Genomic DNA, 20,587 nt, shown 5'->3' on the forward strand with positions numbered 1-20,587 from the left:
ATCTCGTAGATTTTCTAATGCCTTGAATGTGAAAGAGAGCTACAAATTAGAGCTGTTAAACGAGTTGAGTGACATAAAGGGCGCAGTATTTCTCTGTAAAAAATGTAAAAAATATGAGCCACTGCCTTAGCACAGTCAGCTTTAAGTACCTGGGAATATATTACTCATCCTGATTGGTGAAACGCAGTAAAGGTGTGTCACCCACCGTAATTTGTAAAGCTGAAATTAGTCACTCTCTTTTTTTTATGCACCATAAAACATTGTTCAATTGCAAAAGTAGAAAGTTTCCTGTTTCCTCTGTGAGGCTTACGTCACCTTTAACCAGCACAGGCTTGTTTAATAAAGAGCTGCAACATCATTTCAGTCTTTTATTAAAGACACAGCACAGATGATACAAAAACCAAAACATTCCAGATAGATAAATAGTTTAATGGTATTAAAATAGTTTCCTTCACATTAAACTTTGAGTGCTGAAGTAAAAGAGACAAGGAGAAGTTGAACTAAGGCTACTGTGGTCTCTTCGAATATGCAGACATTTGAGGGGTTTGGGTTTTTAATAAAGGCGGACTTTTCGTTTCATTTGACAGTTGAAATAAGTGGTAATCGTGTCCTTGCAGACGACATCATTTTCTGTTTTCTGAATTGGTACATTCAAACGTTACATTTGCCAAAGTCAGCATCGTTCCCTTTCCAAGCACGTCACAGCCCCTCCCTTCATATAAGCCATGTGAGGTTCACTTTGTCAGACAATGCTTTTCACATTATGACTAGCTACATATATAGTATTTACATTAGCTCAAAGTGGCCTGACTTTCTGCACCTTCACAGGTTTTGTTGTCTTCAAATGGACTAGTTTTAGAAGTCTAAGGATACAAATCCTTGTTAGTCAAAAAGCACTTTGTCAAACGTCTATTACAATTCTCCCACAGCAAGACACAAGTGTGAATTTCTATTATTTAAAATGTAGAAATAGCAGTAATACTGATAATGCTACAGTAAATCATCTATTAATAGTTTTATGAATATCAAAAATTAAACATTTTCTGCAGTAAAAAACAAACAGTATAGTTCAAGATATGGGAATCTAGCACACTTAACATGATGAGGCATTGTCAGTTGATATTTTATAAGAAATAAGTGTTGTGAGAGAAGCTGATCATTGTGGTGCCTTTCATTGTTCAAGAACAACAATGTCAGCCACTCCATGCACTTGTGAGAGCTGTTCACAGTCGAGGGACACCACCAGCTTCCTGGGTCCTGGTTGGGAGGGGATGAAGTGCTCTGTCACTGTCACTGTGGAGTGGGCGCCGACGTCACTGAGAGGGGCAAGATGAAATGAAACGTTAGTCTCGATAGAAAAATGTTAGTGGAAGAGAAAGGGAGGCAAAAACGAGAAAGACGTGTTCTTACCCCACGACCACCTCATGGCCCTTCTGAAGGCCCAGGCCCTCCACTCTGAACACCACTCCCTTCAGTGTAGACGGCAGGGGGTTGGTGAAAGTAATCTTGGCAGCCATCTCTTTACCGACGACGGCGTCTCCAATAGGCTGCCAGAAAAAGAGTTAAATTAGTCAAGAGGGATACCTTTAATAGAAATAAATGTTATGCATTTGTGTTAAAATAATGCTCACTGTATGAATAAGGGGAAAAAATGAAATCTTACTTTGATAGTGATGTCAGGTGTGCGAAGCCTGAAAGTTGTCTGGTTAGCTAGCACTTGCTTCGTTTCAGTGACTCTTCCACACAGGGTTAGCATGAAGGCTGCTTGATCCACCAGCTGGCTCTGGTATTGTTGGTAGGGCAGGACCCAGTCAATGGTTTTCTCTATGTGATGGGAAAAAAACACTTTTATTTTTGTTCTTGTTTTTGAATTTAAACGAACACTTAGACATTTTGGAACAGCAGCTAGCTGCTAGTTAGCTTGGCTCAAGTAACTTCCCATAGGACGAGCTAGCCTAGCCTAAGCACAATGTAAAGGTTTCAGAAAATAAGTTTGATTTTCCGCTTCAGTTTTCAGTTTAATAAAAAATTATCCTGTCCCAAATTTTCTTCATGACTGTGCATTTCCAAAACTCTTGTTACCTTATCTTTTTTCACATCTAAACAAAGAGCTGCAATTATGAGTAATAAAATGACTGTTGCTTGATTTAGTATCATACAGTTTTATCTTCTTAGCCTCTATTTACTTAAACACTTTTTAGATTAAAATATTTGTTTAACAACCTAATTTAATTAAACATTTTAGTATTTTGTAATATCTTCTACCTTTCATTTATGAATAAAGTTTTCCAGACCTTTAGTAGCTTGTTTTTTTTTGTGATGCGAGAGCAGCAAGAGCTAAAAGATGGAAGTTCTGTCCTATTATTTTGAAGCCTTGAGTTTAGCGTTTTAGCGTTCACCCTTGGGTTTGTTTGAAACCAGTCTTTATAAGCAAGGGAAAATCCAAAGAAAAGGTAGAAATTGTTAATCACAGAGGTGGGCTTCTCCTAATCGCACCAAAACTTATCATCCTTTTTACTCTAACTGGGCCTGGAGGTTGCTAATTTAACATCAAATTGTACTGAAGAGGTTTTGACAATAATGACTAAGACCAAAACCCTACATAGATAGTGCAGCTTCATAATTGAGCTTGAAATCCAACCTTCATTAGGCGAAAGCTCCACAGGCATCTCGTCCTTCTTGATGGTGCCCTTCAGCACTCCAGTGTAGTACATGACAGCCACCTGGCTGTGGATTGTTGCCCGGCGGGGCTGTGAGCTTAGATTCTTCACCAGAATTTTCAACTGGGCATCAGCACCCATCCTGGGTCCCTCGCCATCCACCTTTACCTCCACTGACACATCTTCTGCCACTGGTGTGGAATAGACATCTGGCTTGCTGCCATAGCGACTTGCAGTCTCCACTGCAATGCGTTCTTCTTCTGAATCTAGTAGAGGGAGGAGAAGGTAAGTGCACCTCATTCTGTTGGATGTTTCAGGATTTACTGACATATGCAAGAGTTATGGTGCACAGTCTTTCCAATGAAAACAAACAGAGAGCTATATTTAAAGAATTGTGGAGAGCAGGTGAACAGTTGATGAGGGTTGAATAAGTTCAACAAAATGATCTATAGGGAATGACAGGACTAAATCACTGCTTATTAAGCTATTTCCAGGTGGTGCAGAAATGATTCTGTCTGTTTCTGGAACATCAGTCTAAGGTAGACTTACAATTAGACAAGTAAAAAATAGCTGCCAGTACCTTCTTCATGTTTGTACAAGGATGTGATATCTGCCCGCTTATCAGAGCCCACCGCTTTGGTGCTGATGCAGTGGCCGACAGCTTTCTTTTCACTGTAGATCTGTTTAAATGTGCCATCCAGGTTTCTCTGCCAGTAAATTTTGTCACTGTTGACCTGCCAGAAAAATATCAATAAACACAATAAGCTCAAACAGAACAGGTTACCCTTTTTACATATGATTACATGATTCATCTTTTGCTGACGGTTCAAGCTGCATAGACCATTTCTGAAATTCTTACATATCTATATCTAGTACATGCAAAACAACAAAGAGTTCAGTTCAAGAACAAGCACTCACCTCAGCAAAGACAAACGGCGTGTCATGTTTAAGGTAGACATGGCCAGAGCGGATGGCGTTCACAGAGGCAGGGCCACAGCGGAAGGTGCCCTGGCTAGTTTCCTGGGGTGTGGCGTCTACGGCCTGCCAGCCTCCATTACCTGGAGGTAAGTCTGGTCTGGCCATCCAGCAGTCATTCCATACGTGGAAATTCCTACAGTTAGACAGAGTTTAGGTATTTTGAATTTACGTAAACTTGACCGTTCACTTTTAGGTTAATATAATAATCAGGGATGCACATAAGTGGTCCGCAGGTGCGCATTCGCTGTCAAAATAAAAGACGCGCACCACATAAGAAGTTGCAACGCGCGTTTGCGTACATATAAAAGGCACTGTTTTTGTCCGCTAGAGTGGGATTTTCATAGCATATTCTGCACCACATCTCTGTGCGTTCATCATTTGTTTGAAGCCAGCTCACCTCCTGCAATCACTTTTCCGAGAATACGCGCTTCTTTTGCGGTTCGGACTCCTGACATTTCTTTGGAGGTGGAGGAACACCAAATTAATTGCTTAAAGGGGCTTGCTTCTTCAACATCTTTAGGAGTTCTAAACAAATGTCTGTCCTCCTCCAGAAAATCTTATGTACGCAAACGCGCGTTGCAACTTCTTATCTGGTGCGCGTCTTTTATTTTAACAGCGAATGCGCACCTGGGGACCACTTATGTGCAGTGGCGGTCCTAGCCTGTTTGGCGCCCTGGGCGAACACTCCCTCTGGCGCCCCCCCCCCCACACACACACACACACACACACACACACACACACACACACACACACAAACAAAACATGTTAAGGATTGTACATTAACATAAAACTGTTGTCCACACACACATATGAAGAGAGAGAGAGAGAGTATGCATAGTATGCAAACGGCTACCAAACAGCCATCATAATTCGTCATACAATGAGAACAGGACAAATCAATAATTGACAATGACTAATTAATATTAAAATCTGTAACATAATGTATTGTTTGGAGTTTAGTCTGTTACTGTTACTATTTTTATCATTTCTTCTTGGGGCAACTGTAACCCACATTATTTCCTTAGGGATTAATAAAGTATTCTGATTCTGATTGTTTCAGGATGACCTGCCATTATCCAATGACACATCTGCTTACCTGTATCATTTGTTCGTTTCTTCTCCTCTTCTTTTCTCTTTTTTCTAAACTGAGCACCTGATGGCTTTGAACTTTTCTTGTCCATCTTCCATTGGTTTTAATTTTGCACTCCAGTATGAACACCCATCCCTCAACCAGAGGATCACCACAACATAACCTAATAGACCTACACCTTAGTTCACAGATTAACTTTGTCTAGGGTGTATTTCTGGGATTTCACACAACCCAGGATTCAAATCATGAATACATAATGGGCTTGGATTTACAACATTATGGATGAAATGTGCTCTATCTGGAAGCAGCAGGTCTCCCTCCCCCTTCGACGGGTTATGTGTGAGACTTTAAATCATCAAACTGTAAATTATAAATTTTAAATTGTTATTGATCCCTTTACCCCGAGTCCTAAAGTGTATATTTATTTTCTTACTCTACTATATTTATTGTTCGTTTATTTGCACTGCTGTAACTGGAGCCTCGTCGTCTCGTCTCTCTATATACTGGTACTGTATGTAGCGGAGAGGACAATAAAGTTTACTTGACTTCAGCAGCGCACAGGCGCACCGAGGGCTCTCGCGCTCAGTTTTCGTGTATAGAATTTCGAAAAAATATCGGTGCAAATTATAAGTCTGTATCATAATGTCCGGTGTTTTCGTGTTTGTTGTTTTGTTTTTATTTTGTTTTATTTTGCGAGTTGGTTATTAGATGCTGCTCCAGCCAGCCAGAGAATCCCCGCCGCCCGCCCTCTCCTCCCTGTGCCGCAAGCAGCAGGCGCACCGCAAACGGAGGGCGCCTTACTCCCAGTAAATGGGCGATAGAAAACCGATCGGTGCCTATGACATTCCCAATATGCGCTGGCTGCCGTCGGGCAGCATGAGTCTGAGCATTTTTTTTTTTTTTTTTTTTTGGCGATGCCGATGCGCCCCCATCACGATGCCGCCCCGGGCAACCGCCCGTGTCGCCCGTATCTAAAACCGCTACTGCTTATGTGCACCCCTGATAATAATACAGTTAGCATCTAGTTAGCTTAGCTTAGCATAAAGCAGTTAGCTTGTTTGCGCCACAATTTTACACTTTATTTTTCTGTATAGAGACTTTTAGTGGCATTTGTGGATATATTTTACTGACTTTGAACATAGCTGGCTATTTTTGTTGAAGTGAAACACATCTTAACAATTTAATAGGAATTAAGGATATGGGTTTAGTTTTGTTACATTAACTACATCACAACATGTGATGTTCACAGTTATAGTCAACAGGTGTTCAGTCAGTTATAGGGATATGAACAATGCAGACAGAATGTCTAAGGGCTCTTGTAGGATATCAGTAATACAACATAAAAGAACACATAGATACAAGACTAGCCTTTGCACTTAAAAAAAAAATTCAACTTGGGGATTTTTAAGAACATTTTAGAACATTTCTTTAGCATAGGTTTAGATGATTTTCATGGCAAGATGCCATTCCACGTAAGCTCTATATCTTACCAAACAGAGTCTCTATTGAGGTAGTCGATTGGCTCCAAATTCTCATCAAGGTACACATCTGTAGTGAGGGATACGTCAGTATCATGTGCTGACTGGAAGTTGGTCACACTGCGGGCAGGAATGCCAAGGCAGCGCAGCACTGAAACCAAAGACAGAGATATAAATAGATCAATTAAAATTTATTTCTGCAAGGCCATTTGATACTTGAATTACATTTTCAGATGGTAATACTTTAGGCAGCAGGTAATTTCATTATTCTGGCTGAATGAAAGCAACACGTGGCTCTATCTGTGACAAATATAGATGGTATGTCAAGAATGCCAATGCAAGGTATTTGGAGTGCATATAAGCTATGACTTGCTATCAGGAGCAATGTTATGTGCAAGGGTCAGCTAGCTATCACGCAAGCTTCCCTGGATGCACACACAGTGAATATGAAGTGTTCTATGACAGAGTTACAGTGAGAGCTAATGTAAAGATACAGACTGACAAAAAGCCATGATTATAATAATTTGTGGATTTGTAATTAAATTGACATCCACACCAAGAAACACTCTTGGCTATTCTTTGCAGCTTTTTTACACACACAAGCCGAACATACAGTACAATCCATTCACATGCCTGCTAAGGCTTGCGACTGCCTACTAAAGTTTAAGGTTTCACCACAGACACACTCTTAACTTTCACTCAGCCATCCAGCACTCTTACTTTTTAATGTTTTTTTTCCTCATAATCACCTGTTGTAGTGACCCCAGAGAAGACCCAGCACTGTCCATATGACACAGGCGTTCCATTGGTTGAGTGGTATTTCCTCAGGATCTCCACGCTGCTGCTCCACGCCGTAGGTGAGACTCCGTCAGAGTAATCACCTGACCAGTTTCCAACTAGAACACCGTAGTCATCCTGAGCGTTTATCTAAAAAGGACACAGTGACACGGTCATTGCATTTCCTGTATTTTTTTCCTACTTTTTCTAGAAAAAAAACGTCTTTCTTTTGTTCATTAGCTCACCATGGCAGATATGACCCTGACCACGTTGACCGGATCCCCTCGACCAGATGGCGGCATTTCACTCTTCTCCATGATAAACAGACATGCTTCCAGGATTCCCTCATGAAACTACAACGAAGAAAAAGATTCACTATGAAACTCAAGTTTGGAGAATTGTCCTGTGAACAATGAATATTGTAAAGAAGAGAAGAAAAATGAAAATATTTTGTTTTTAAACAGAAATAACCAGCTACTGAAAAACACAATGAAAATATAGGTACAGGGAACAGTTTAAAATAATTCCATCTTCAGCAGGAACAAACAGGTTAACTGCCACAGGGTCATAATCGTGTAATGATAGCTTAGAAACCAAGCTTGCTCTTCATAGCTTGTACCTGTCCGAAATTCCACGTGCGAGCACCGATTTGTTTCTCCGTTCCGTAGTAAATCCTCCCAGTGTCATTCAGCACATACTCCTTCCTTTCCCCCTCGTTATCCAGGAACACTGTGTCCTCTAGAAACACAGGAAACATGCATTTGCTCTTATTTAGCTTCATGTCACTGAAAATGTAATCTTCCAAGAACAGGCTTTCAATAATGCATGCACAGTTAAGTACATTTATTTACAACTGTGGTTATCCCTGACATTCAGTCTAATTAAACCAGGGAATACAAGGAAACCCTTTTTTTAAGTAGATGTTTTAAATTTCTTTTAATGAATGGAAACATTCGAGCTTCCCCCCGTTTGTAAAAATGACCCAAAATCCCTGTTTTTTTCACCTCCTTTATGACTGAACAACTCAAGAATGTGTTTTTTTCTTACTTATCATGTGAAAAAGTTCCCAAGGCCAGGAAATGGTTAAGAAACACAATGACTGCATAGATCTTGCAGGGAGGCCCACACTCACTTATGGGAAAAAGTCTGGTTTTGGTGACCTCAGCAGTCCAGACTTGGGCGTGCACCCCTCACCCGAGTCTATGTGCTTCTTTTCCCATCCCTTTTTATCTGTTACTGTCACCACCTTGAAAATACCCATGGGTGGGGACGAGGAACGGGACAAAAAGAAAGAAAGGAAAAGCAGTAAAAGTATCAGACTATTTGAGATGGACATAAGAAAACGCAAGTGGAAGGAAGAGGTTTAACAAAGTACGGGGGGCATAGGAGAGGAAGAGGGGAAGTTATGCTTGGGTGGGAAAAGAGGAGGAGGAGGAGGAGAGAGAAAGTGAAGCATAACATATTGTCTCGAGATTTTAAGGGAAAAAGCACACAGGGATGAAGCTGACAGTATCTGGCAGATGTGATAATTGTGGTTTTCATATCTTGCTAAAAAAATTCCTGGAATGTGGGAAGAAACAGATTCACAGAGGAGGATGTTAGGGAGGAGGTCCAAGAGCCAGAGTGAAGGTCAGGTCAGCAGATAGCAAGAAAGGTACAAAACAGGGAGGGAGAGGCATAAAAACGGGAAGGAAATACACACGATGAGGTAAAAGCAAGGGAGAGGACAGGTTGTCACCAGCTGTAAGGATTCCTGTGAGCTCGCCCCATGGCGCTTCATACAGTAATTGTAGGATTTTGACTTTTATGAGTGTGAGGGAGAGATTGGTCTAGGGAAGAGGAGATTGAAAGAGGGAAAAGGAGATTGGGCATGCCGCCAAAAGCAGCAACCCCATAATGAAAGACACACAGGCTTTTTATAACAACCAGGTCCACTGTTTTTTCTTTTCTTTTTTCTTTTATTTTGCTGCTTTGCAAATGTGCTTTTTTCTGTCAAATATCCTGTATAGATGATTTGGAAAACTTAGGTGAATAACCAATGAACTTCATTTCCTAATGCTTTCTTAGCCATATAAAAGAAAAAAAATAGATGTATGAGAGAATATTGATCAATTCCACAAACCTTTTTTCATTGTAAGCGAAGACTCCTGCACAGTGATACGCTGGCATTATAGGATCAGTCATGAGTAGCTGTTTATTAAAGGTTTATACATTTATACCTTATACAGAAAAACCCACGGATAATTATTATCCAGTTCCCATTAACTCTCGTGTACCTTAGGTTTTGCGTGCTTTTGTTTATGTTTTGGCTTTATGGACTGCAACCTTACTGTAATGATTCACTCTAAGCACTGTTATTAGTGCATGATGTGATTGCAACATAATGGCGTATCTACAACATCATATTTCAGGTTGTGTTGCAAGCAGAAGTTCTGGCTTCTTCTTTTAACTTCCTACCAGAAAAGATTTCCAACTCATCCCAAACTGGATGTTTTCTGAACGTATTTGTTGTCAAAAATTACTAAATTCTGACTCAAATTCAGAAATCATTTTAAAAGTAAAACTGAGCAACAACTAAAAACAAATCATCCAGCATTGCCTTTTAATTTCACAGGGGACACAAAGTCCAGTCTCCCTGGTAAACTGCTGGTGAACTTGTAATACTCCCCCCTACGAATCTATTCCTCATACAACCCTACAAAATCCACATTATCTTGAATTTTTAATAAAAATAGATAAAAGTCATGACATCCTAACTATGTAACTGGTCAGTTAGAGTTTTGGGTCTAAGATAACAGTTCTGAGAATGTACAACATGACACTGTAAGGTCGAATGTCTTAGTGGAGCTTTGAACAGGGTTAAGATTAGCAGATGCAAGCAAGGGCCAGGCTTCACATAACTTATATCAAGGTAAAAAAGCTAAATTAGACATGTAGACATTTGGTCCCTCTTGCTGGCCACTGGCAAGAAGAGGATAATAATTCAATTCAGTTGTAGTTATATAGTGCTAAATTGGAACAAAAGTCACCTCAATGTGTTTTATATTGTAAGGTAAAGACCATACAATAATAATATATGAGCAAGCACTTTGGCGACAGTGGGAAGGAAAAACTCCCTTTTAACAGGAAGAAACCTCCTGCAGAACCGGGCTCAGGGAGGGGCGGGGCCATCTGCCCTGACTGGTTTGGCGTGAGGGGAGGGAGACATGACTCTGATTATGGGATTTCTAACTGAGGGTTTAATTTGGAGGACATAACAAACTCAGTAACCATGCTGCTTTCACCAGCCCAGAGAAGCTTTACCCACCATGCCTGACAAGTTAGCACAAGTGCTGACCCCTGTCTTTCTAAGAATCACACACTCGCAATGCTGTCTGAAGCTCAGCATGTCCATCATGCTGAGCTTCTGTGCCATTGTGAGCTTTCTGTAGAGGCATTTTTTTCCTTTTTTCTCTTTGAAAGAGGAAAAGCCCCTCTAGCTGTTGAACCCTTCAAAGAAAAATGTTTTCTGCAGGAGTGAAAGACTACATTGTAAGTTTAACCCTCTAGGAAACAGCATGTGCAACAAACAATGAAAAACTATGAAAGAAAGTTTTTTTTAAAAAGTCAATAACAGACAATTTTGTATTTCCAAGTATTTCAATGAGTGCCCAATAAGTGGCTGAAGAATGTCTAATTATACCAAGAATTCATATCACACCAGTTCTACTGAAATAAGCACAGTACACAAGATTGAATATCACACGAAGAAAGCCACATAAAGAGAATTTGAAATATGCACAAAAAATACTCCTTCAAATAAATGGTAATGTATTATCCAAATTAGGAAATAACATAAAATCATTAGGTGACAGTTTCATCCCCTAACAGCATTACAACTATCTGCTGTTATATTTAGACTGAATCTCACTAGTCCAGATTATTTGATGCTGGTCAAAGTTATGACACAGATAACTGGTGTGGTTATCCTCCAAGTGGTGTGGTCCTTCATCGTTATTGTCATCCATCCACCCACCCATCCCTCCATACATCCATCCATCCACCCCTCCATCCATCCATCCATCCACCCACCCATCCCTCCATACATCCATCCACCCACCCATCCCTCCATGCATCCACCCATCCATCCATCCATCCACCCACCCACCCCTCCATCCATCCATCCATCCATCCACCCACCCATCCATCCATCCATCCATCCATCCACCCCTCCATCCCTCCATACACCCACCCATCCCTCCATACATCCATCCATCCACCCCTCCATCCATCCATCCATCCATCCATCCATCCACCCATCCATCGACCCACCCACCCATGTCACTGGGGCAGCAGTCTCAACAGAGATGCCCAGACCTCCCTCTCTAACTCTGCCAGCTCTTGTGGAGGGGGCTTTCCCAGGACACCAGGGACAGACGGCCAACTTCTGAAGCTTTATTAGTAACCAAAGCACCTAAAAGTGTTTTTCTTTTCCTTCAGCCATCTCCATTACTTATAGTCCACCCTGGCATCATTTCCATTGTAGTCTGTGCTACGTGCAGCATTTTTTCAGCTTTTTCTGAATGTATTTTTCTCTGCTGTGCCTCCGTTCTGTAGAAATGTTCCTAATTTCCTTGTTTGTTTTCTTAAGTCATGGTGCTTTCAGCTCTTTGAACAACAGTCATTTAGGCATACACAATTAGCAATCATATCTGCATATCTAATGACCCCGCTAAAGGTCTCCCTCATCTTACACCCAAACTGTTTTGATCTCCAATGCAGCTGAAAGTCGTGCTCTCACTTGTGGCTAAACCAAATGCGGCAGAAGTTTTGGTTTAAGCCGGGGGAGTTGTATAACAGACCACAGTCACATAGACACACACAGTCACGCTGTTGCTATTCATGGGCAACAACACACTCGTGGACTGACTTGGCCTTTATCACCCAAGTGTAATATTATACCAGAGCTGCTCTAGGAGATTAAATGGCTATACGGGCATCCATTTTATCTGAGTATTCGCAGTTAGACAGATGGAATCTGCTGCTCCCAGATGCTGCTCCCAGAAAAATATTGACTTTTTCAGATACTCAATTCTACCTAAAGCCTAACATAAATCCAGATAGTAAGTAATTCATTTTTGGAATGTTATGTAAGGTCACACGTCTTCTCTTTCTTTATTTTTCCAATCATCCGTGAGTCGTCTTCTTTCCTTCCTCTCTCCCACATTCCCTGGCTTCAATCCACCCACCCCCACCCCTGCCTTCCCTGTTCCCATTGGTGCCAGCTTACCTTCACACCAAGGGTTGAAGAGCATGACGATGTTCTTGCTGGAGGTGTAAGTAGTTGTGGCGTCGCCTTTGAGCGAAGAAGTTGTCACAGTGAGCCTGTAAAGGCCGATCACAGCGTTGGCTGGAGAGTTGATGGACAGCTTGATCTTATTGCCGTTCTGCTCTACAATTTTGGCCTCCCAGCGTTCGTCTTCCAGGTGCTCCACCAGGGGAATGATGACATGGGTCCCTTTGGATACCAAGGGCAGGGAACCTACACCAAACAGATACATAACCATATTATTCCCTTTTTTCATTTATTTGTATATTTCTGCTCCAACTACTAATAGTCAAATCACTTATTTAAGAATTGAAATCCATCTAAATGTTGCAGATATTAACTAAGGTTGAAATAGGACCAGGCTGTGCTCTTGAAGATGTTACAGCGAGTCAGAGTATCCAAGCTCAGTGTTGCGCTTGTTAACTTGAACAGGTAAAAAAGGAAGCTGAAGCCGGACTGTTCATCACTGGCTCTGTCACATGCTGAAGTTCGGGCTCAGGCTGCTGGGCTGGGGTCAGCATTCACTCTTTATCATCACCCTGGGTTCTTGGCTAGCTTTGTGTTAGCATGCTATCTGTGCAGATGCTTGCAAAGAGCTGAAGTTGCATTATAGTATTACCCAGTTATTTCTGTTCTGGACGCAGTATGCACTGTACCATCATGCTCCTGTCAGTTTATGCAATAAAAATAAAAGTAACGTCCATAGCTCCACCATTTTCCTCCTCTTGACAAGAACTGAAATCAGCTCAATGTAGCATGTTTTTTCTTTTCTTTTTCTGTCTGGGTTGTGCAGATAACGAAAAACCTTTGTAATGCAAGTGACAATAAACTTGTAATTACTGGATTGTGTAAATGTAATACGATAGAGCAACACGTTACTTTGGAAAGCGTTACATTCAACACTGATTGCGATGACAAAGGATTTCAAAAATAGTTGTAAACAACTGCAACTTTTTTGTTAAAATGCTGCCACCTTGCGGCAGAAGTTCTTTTCAACTACACTTTATGAAGACTTATGAAGAGCTTTTACAAAATGTACACTTAAATTCATATTCCTGACATTCAATGTTTTGAAGACAGTCAGAGAATTTGTCTTTTAAATTTACAACTTAAGTCAGGACACTGTTGTTTAGCTTTGCCAGAAGTCTGTGAGCGGCCCTGTGGCAAATGTTCCACAAATTTAGTTCAATTTAAATTAAAATATAATTAATCACAATTTTTAAGAGTCTAATAGTCGACTCGTTGCATAAAAGCAACAGATTCATATAGAAATAAGGGTATAAATGGGAGTATGTGTGTATTTGAGTGTACTGTGTGTATGAGTACATGCACATAACCTTGTGTAGGCATGTGGTAAAATATCTTTGCTTTATGTTTTTGAATGAAAATTTAACCTGCACAGCTCCAAAAAGTGTTTTCCTGTTTTCTTTTATTTGTAACTATAAGCTAACCTTGAAGATTTTGATCAAATAAGGCAGCAGCAACAACAGCAAAGAGACCTTACAAAATCTGGTTGCAAACCTTTTTTACATCACAGTAATTTTATGTTATTTCCAGTGTATGGCAACCATTCCAAACTGTAAACCACACGTGTATGACAGTCTTTGGCCCAGCTATGTGTGGGTTTCCAAGAGTAAACACTAGCGTGGGCCTGGAAAGCCTCCAAAACTCCAGGACGTGCACATTCCCACAGAAAGCGTGCACATTTGTGTGAGGGATTATTTAGCTTTAATGTTGCTTTAAACGTGTTTTTGTCATGGGCTAGCAAATCCATTAGTTAGATTAAAACCCTTTGGATGTTCTCCTCTGAGCTGTTTGCTTTGTGCTACCCTGCTGGACAACCATTCGTCCAAACAAAAATACGGAGTTTACCAAGAAACCATTGTTCTCCATTTGACCGCATCCAGGACACCCCTCCCTTCCTCTCTCACCTCTGAATACTTTTTTTAAAGCAGGATGATCAAAAACAGCGTCTCTTTTCTGCTCAAAACAACAGCTTTGAAAGCTTTACTGATAAAAATCACTGCTTTTGGAGCAACACTTCGAGCCTGTTCCCTGCCCACAGTGACACTGATGGCAGCCAGTCTGCTGAATGTGGACAGCTCAGACACTTACATGTAGTTTGTTTCTTCTTTTCCTCCTCTCTCCCCATGAAGCTATCACAGCAGAAGGAGCAAATCACTTCTGGGTGGTGATGTATTGCCAGAGTGTGTAGCGTGAGGTCTGTAAATACCAGAGGGAGGTGTCCAGTGTCCCGAGGCCTGGAAACTGTTAAGACTGCGGGCTGCTGGGTGGAATCCAAAACTTGCTGTGCAGCCATGAGCTGCTGCTGAATTCAAACGTGCTAGCTATGCATAACATTTGGACCATATTTCCCATGATTTGAGCAGTCGCTGGATTCTTTCTTGTGTTTGCACATGCAACTAATTTTGGTTAAAGGGGCAGTCCAACAATTTTAAACACAAAAAACAAATAGTTAGTGGCCCTTTCTGTGAAAACACTCTTAATCTAAAGCCGCATTTTGTTGGATGACTTACCTTCCAGTAACAGTTATCTTCCACATGCATTGTTTCCCACATACAGTAAATTACAATGTGCATCTGTTACTTTTAAAACTGTCTTTCAAATGGCTTAAAAAAACTATTGATCAAACTCATTGTTACAATTTTTAATTCCTTTTTCTTCATATTTTGGTTTTGAAAAGATGGACACTGTCCAGCCACTGCTTTCATACCTGTTTTCAGCTCCAGGTACAGCTTGTCAGTGTCAGTACTGAAGGGCCTGTTGAGCTCCAGCTCTATCTGGAAGGTCTGGCCTCTGCGAAGGATCAGCTCATCCCCGTGATACAGGTCAGTGTGATGCTCCTGTCTGTTCTGACCTGCCTTGGAACTCAATAGGTCCACCGAACACACCGACAGCTTCCCTTCTAATGGAGAGGGTTGAATATCAGATTTGATGCCAAAAACAATGTCATGTTTTCACACAGTTTAAAATAAGTGTCGTTACCATCTGTTTCCTTTGCCTCTCCGTTCTCGGGCTTCGGCTTGGGGGGATCTACGACGGCGGCAGGGGTTGGGAGTTTGGTGAATTCCACCTTATCTGTGATATCATATGAGGTGGCGTTTGGGTGCTTACAGCAGCACGGGCACATCTTTCTGAGCCACCATAGACAGCCCCCCTCCTCCTGCTTCTTCTCACCCTCATTCTGGATGGTCAACTCCACCCTTGTGGGTGGGGCTGCTCCGGGGAATCGCCCAATCTCTGATGCAGTTCTTACTGTTAACCGTTCACCTGGCATTCTGGAAAACACATGAAAGAATGTTAACTGTAATTCTAAAGAGAAGAATTTTGGATATGCACTATTCTCTGGTCTTTTAATTCACTGAAATTCAATTTTCATTCAGTTTTATTTTTTTATCGGCCAGCTCCCAACATATATGTAGTAAGCTAAAGACCCTACAGTAATAGAAAGAAAGGAGATTAATTCATTAAGTACACATACAGTTAATATTTTATGCCAATTAACTTCTCACAAGTAATGAGAGGCCACAGGCAGTTCAATTTATTTCATATCTATTTAATAAAAACAATGCAATGGACTAAATGAACAGTTTCCTTGTTTCTTAGTTTCATTAATTACTACATTCCTGACGTGGACTCTACTCAGCTGCAAGTCCTTCCCAAACAATTTCGGGGAATTTCGCCATTCGTCCTTTTTAGGTGCTCTGCATGAGCAAACATAACTGCTACGAGCAGCTGGATTCAATCTGCTGCGCCCCAGCTGCAGTGTAGTGCAGTGTAGCTGCTGTGCTCGTGATGTCTTTTTGCATGCACATTGACTGCAAGCGCAAGTGGACAGGGTCGTGCACCTTATGAGCATTTATCATCCTGTCACATCCCCACCCTCATACACTGCACTAATAATCACAGTGGAATGAGATCGTTAGTCTCTTTGAGGATTGGCCTGACCTTCCTCGCTCGTTCTTGTGTTTACTAGAATGCAAATCTGAGGGAGGAGACGGTTTTCCCTCAATCCTTCTTTTGGTTTTACCATCTGCATCTTCTCTCCATCAAAACAAAATCACAAGCTGTGTGTGTGACACCGCATGCAACTTTGCAAATGTGAAAGCTATTTTGTTTTTCAAAAACAAACCATCAGTGAAGTTTTGTTAGCACATGTAAACTGTAATGAGCTGCAGTGATGTACGTAGTTGGGAGAAAACAGTGTTGTTAATGAAACGTTAATAGCAGACACATGTTTTATAGAGCAATACAATTCAAATAGCCCTGAACCTATATGTATGTGCATGTGTGTGCTTGTTACCAGTTCTTACTGGTAAATGGACTGGTTCTTATATAGCTCTTTTCTACTCTACTTGAGCATGTGGCTTTCACCCATTCATTTATTAATTCATCAAAAGCACTTTATTTCTACGTCTGAGTGCTTTTTGATCTAACATTAGCATACACAGTCAGAAATGTGGTTGTTCAGTATGTTGCCTAAGGATACTTCGCTTGCAGACTGGCGCAACCAGGGACTGAACCGCTAATCTTCTGGTTACTAGATGATCGGCTCTACCTTCTGAGTCACAACCACCCAAACATGAGCCACTGTCGGCAGAACATGAGCATTTTTACTTCTAGGCAATGTTAATAATTCTGAACGTAAGCATGAACTATACTGTAGTTAACTAATAATATGCTCCTTAGCTTTGGGGGAGTAGCCCTAAGTTTCCCTATAAACAAGATAAAGGTAACATTTAGGGCTTACTTTGGAGACTATTCCTAGTTATAGTGAGTGAGCTGTGATTGGAGAGTAGTTAATTTGGGGGAGGGGTTACCATACATTCAATCATTTCTGTACATAACTTCAGCATACCAGTTTACAGGTACAGGTTTGACCGGTGAAGTAAAAAAGCATTACAGGAATTTTTAGATGATATCGCAGACAGACAGGAGCTGCAGATTCAGTGCAGCTATGTTGATTTTCAAGGGTAACTATTTGCATGATGCAGGCATGCGAGACAGGGTGGAAAGGTCAGAGGTCAAAGGGCAGACAACAGCTGAGGAAGAGGGAGGGGCGCCTCATAGCCTCAAAGCTTTTAAAATCAATGCATGTGTGCATCATCTGTGTGACGGTCAGGTTTTGTGTTTTTCAACTCTGTGGCTTCCTGAGTTCATCTGAATCCTGATGGAAAATGATAAAGCTGCATGTTTTTCACACAGTGACCTCACCCAAAGCTCAAGTCAATACTGTCAGGCTCACTGAATCTAGAAAAAAGGAAGCTAAAGGCAGAAAAACAAACACTCTCTATATAAGCTATTACAGGATCTTTTGAAACATAACTAAGTAAGCAAGCAACTCACAAGCGTTTGTTGTCCTTTTTAAAATGAAGCCTTATCTTCCTCTTGCACCAAGGTGGTCTAAAATTGGCCAATTAGAGACATCCACTGAACCCCCTAGAACCATGAAAAGTCATTTCACAAGCCTAATTTTTTGGCAGCCTTTCTCTTCCCTTGCTCACACTCTAATGCACAAACTTAAAATGATCTATACTATAATACAGCCATCAGCCAAGCTTGAAATGAAGTATTCCTCATCTCGTCCTCCCTTTGCTACTATCACTACCACTCATATCACTTTCTTCCATTGTGGTTTGCTCTGTATCTCCGCAGCCCTGCACTTTTCCTTTCTTCCAGTTTGTGTTGGCATGTGGGCATGGCTGGTACGCCTACTGGGTCCTGATATGCCCGCTACAAATTTAAGTCAACTTTATCTTGTCTACAGCAAAACCAGCTTCAACTGGCTTGTTTGTCCAGTGAGTTTGGTCCCATGTAAAACTCACTGATTACTAAACTGTCACAGCAAACCCCTGGAGTTCCAGTGTAATTTTTTTAAAAAGTACATAAAGAGATTGCTTAAATCCTACGCACTACACATCGTCTATGTCTTTGAGAGAAGAAAAGGGATAAGCTGCAGCAGCTGGCTGCCAACCAAAAAGGCTGAAGCCATGAAAATACCTGAACTAATTGACTGTGTTTGGTTTTTTCTAAATGAATGTAGAAAACGTTTAAACAACAAAAAACGTCTTAGAGTTTGGAAGGTGACCAGACGTGTTCTTTCTACTGGAAACAAATTAGATGAGGTGGCTAATTGTAATAATGAACGCAGTCCTCAAATTCGAGCTTTCTTAACTTGTCTTTCCTCGTGGATAAAGATCCAGTAAGAGTTCAACTGTGCAACAAAACCAAGAAAGAATGCGCACAACTTTACGCCTGTGCCTGACTTCAACATCTGGCTTAAGAAAGCGAAATACGAGTGGCTGAAAATCTTACTTTCTCTGTATGAATTCTTCTTCGGATCAACGATGAGACCTGGGTGTCGTCGTGAGTAGTTATCTCTCAGCCTGTGAGAACTTTTGGAAACTTTTCGTCTTAATGCGCTCCGTTCGTGGATCAGAATTTTAAGGGTGCCCTGGAATGTCCTGCGCGGTACTTAAAGCTGACACACACACCCCTGTTTCACACCGCTTTAAACAACCGCCCCGCCCTGGTTTGAAGTTTCCCACTCCCAACAGAAGGTCCAGCTCCGACGTTTGTGCGCGATGCGTCAGAGAGCGTAGTGTGGGACAAGGGTGGGGACCCAAAGTTTCGTTGTGCAACACTTAGCAAAACTTTATCGATGGAGAAAGAAAACGGAAGGTGACAGACAGTGAAAAGGAGAGATAAGGACGGCATGCATGAAGAACTATTTTTTGTGTTTGCTTTGCACGGCGCATACAATAGGACCAAAAATAACAAAAACCTCATGGATGTTTTCAGTTATGAACTGAAGAAAATCTGTCACGTTCAAGAAAGTGCAAATTTAGCCAAACTTGTCTGTGAAGGTTCTCAGTCATCCAGGTCATTATAGTCTAAGGAGCTTGGAAAGAAAAGCGTCTGGACTTCTTTAAGTTGCTTGAAGACGTTTCACCTCTCATCCGAGAAGCTTCTTCAGTTCTAAGGGTGACCCTTAGCCAAACTTCCCTTTTTTCTCTTCTCCTTTTCTTGATTGCTTTACAGGAAAACCTCAGACGTCAAACCCATTCTGACCTCTGACCGCTCAAAGTTTGAACTTCCTAATAACCAAGGCAACATTAATAAGTTTAAGTCACATTTAAAATCCCGGGATAACGGAACACCCATTCGATGTTTTATGACTCATAGGCCAATGCAAGCAAGCAGAGTGAATGACTGAAGTTGCATCAGCAGCTTTGTGGCTTGGCAGAATAGAATTATGAAGTCATAGCAGATCCGTGGTGATGATGACACAGACAGCTCGATAAATATCAAAACCTGCCCTCCTGTGTCAATCAGGATTAGATGGTTGCTTAATCAGCTACATCTAGAGGAGAGAAATGCTCTCACAGGCTACAGTAAGGCATTACTGTACAGTAAGGCATTACAAATTACTTACTATTACTTAGAATTAGGGCTGCCATAAGCAAGCTAAAATATTTAAGGTGATGTTAAAATGTGAATGTTGGTGTTATTATTATCAATATATCCTTAAACATGTTTCCGGATGAAATTGCAGATACATAAGTTTAACCTTTTAAAAACGTGGTGCATATGTTGATGTATATAGTTTGATATTCTTGTAGCTCAATCCACATTTAGGCGATAAAGTATATCACTTTTTTTCATTTCACTGTATTCTATAGCTATCATTTCACCTGTCATTTTAAGTACTGTATTTACATTTAAAGCAGTAACAGAGATTAGGAGTTACTATAGCGATGCCGGGGCTTTTCCTAGGCATGACAATTAAGTCACTCGGTTCCCCTCTTTTATTATGGGTAAAACCTCTGTAGTATTCCAGATCTTTGGAATTTTTGTGAAAAATATGAGCCATTAAGAACAGTTATTTTCATACTTTTCATGTTCGCAGTCAAAACATTCAGGCATGCTGGAAATCATTAGGACACATCTGTCCCCAGACCACACGTGTTGCCAAGTTTCATTGCAGCTAATCTAATTGTCAGTGAACATGTGAGCTTGTGGGGATACAAGAAGTAAAGTCTGGGTTTTACCTTAGGAAGAGCATCCTGATGTTGGTTTACAAAGTTTTCAAATTTTGGTGTTAACCTTCCTAATTCTTTATTTTTTAAAGATATTTAAGACTGAACTAAAGTGTTGGACTAAATGTACCTCCAGCAAAGGTACAAGTTAGGTGCCAGCATGGCTCAGTAACACTGTGTTAAGGCATGTTTTTGCGCTGTATGCCTGAGAGAAAACTGGCAATCTCTCAGTATAA

At 41.0% G+C, this 20,587-nt stretch overlaps 1 protein-coding gene across 1 annotated transcript; it reads right to left on the reverse strand.

Moving 5' to 3' along the window:
• Positions 1–354: 354 nt before the first annotated feature.
• tgm1l1 (transglutaminase 1 like 1) lies at positions 355–18,839 on the reverse strand. Its single transcript, XM_031730717.2, has 14 exons — positions 18,628–18,839; positions 15,298–15,590; positions 15,026–15,217; positions 12,253–12,504; positions 7,603–7,721; positions 7,229–7,336; positions 6,956–7,133; positions 6,219–6,357; positions 3,579–3,771; positions 3,241–3,394; positions 2,642–2,926; positions 1,664–1,824; positions 1,411–1,547; positions 355–1,316 (listed from the first exon to the last, which is right to left on the reverse strand). The coding sequence occupies exons 2-14, from the start codon at positions 15,587–15,589 to the stop codon at positions 1,172–1,174; spliced, it is 2,355 nt and encodes a 784-aa protein (XP_031586577.1). The 5' UTR covers position 15,590; positions 18,628–18,839; the 3' UTR covers positions 355–1,171.
• Positions 18,840–20,587: the final 1,748 nt, after the last annotated feature.

This window comes from Oreochromis aureus, linkage group 18 (genome assembly GCF_013358895.1).
Source record: "Oreochromis aureus strain Israel breed Guangdong linkage group 18, ZZ_aureus, whole genome shotgun sequence".
NCBI lineage: Eukaryota > Metazoa > Chordata > Actinopteri > Cichliformes > Cichlidae > Oreochromis > Oreochromis aureus.

What these genes read in the sequence shown, in the direction of transcription:
- tgm1l1 (XM_031730717.2), bottom strand. Translation starts at nt 15,589, where the DNA reads ATGCCAGGTGAACGGTTAACAGTAAGAACTGCATCAGAGATTGGGCGA. An exon ending in GTACCTGGAGCTGAAAACAG is followed by an intron (nt 12,505 to 15,025) that starts GTATGAAAGCAG and finishes TGTTTGGTGTAG; the next exon opens with GTTCCCTGCCCTTGGTATCC. An exon ending in GGCCATGAGGTGGTCGTGGG is followed by an intron (nt 1,317 to 1,410) that starts GTAAGAACACGT and finishes TGCCCCTCTCAG; the next exon opens with TGACGTCGGCGCCCACTCCA.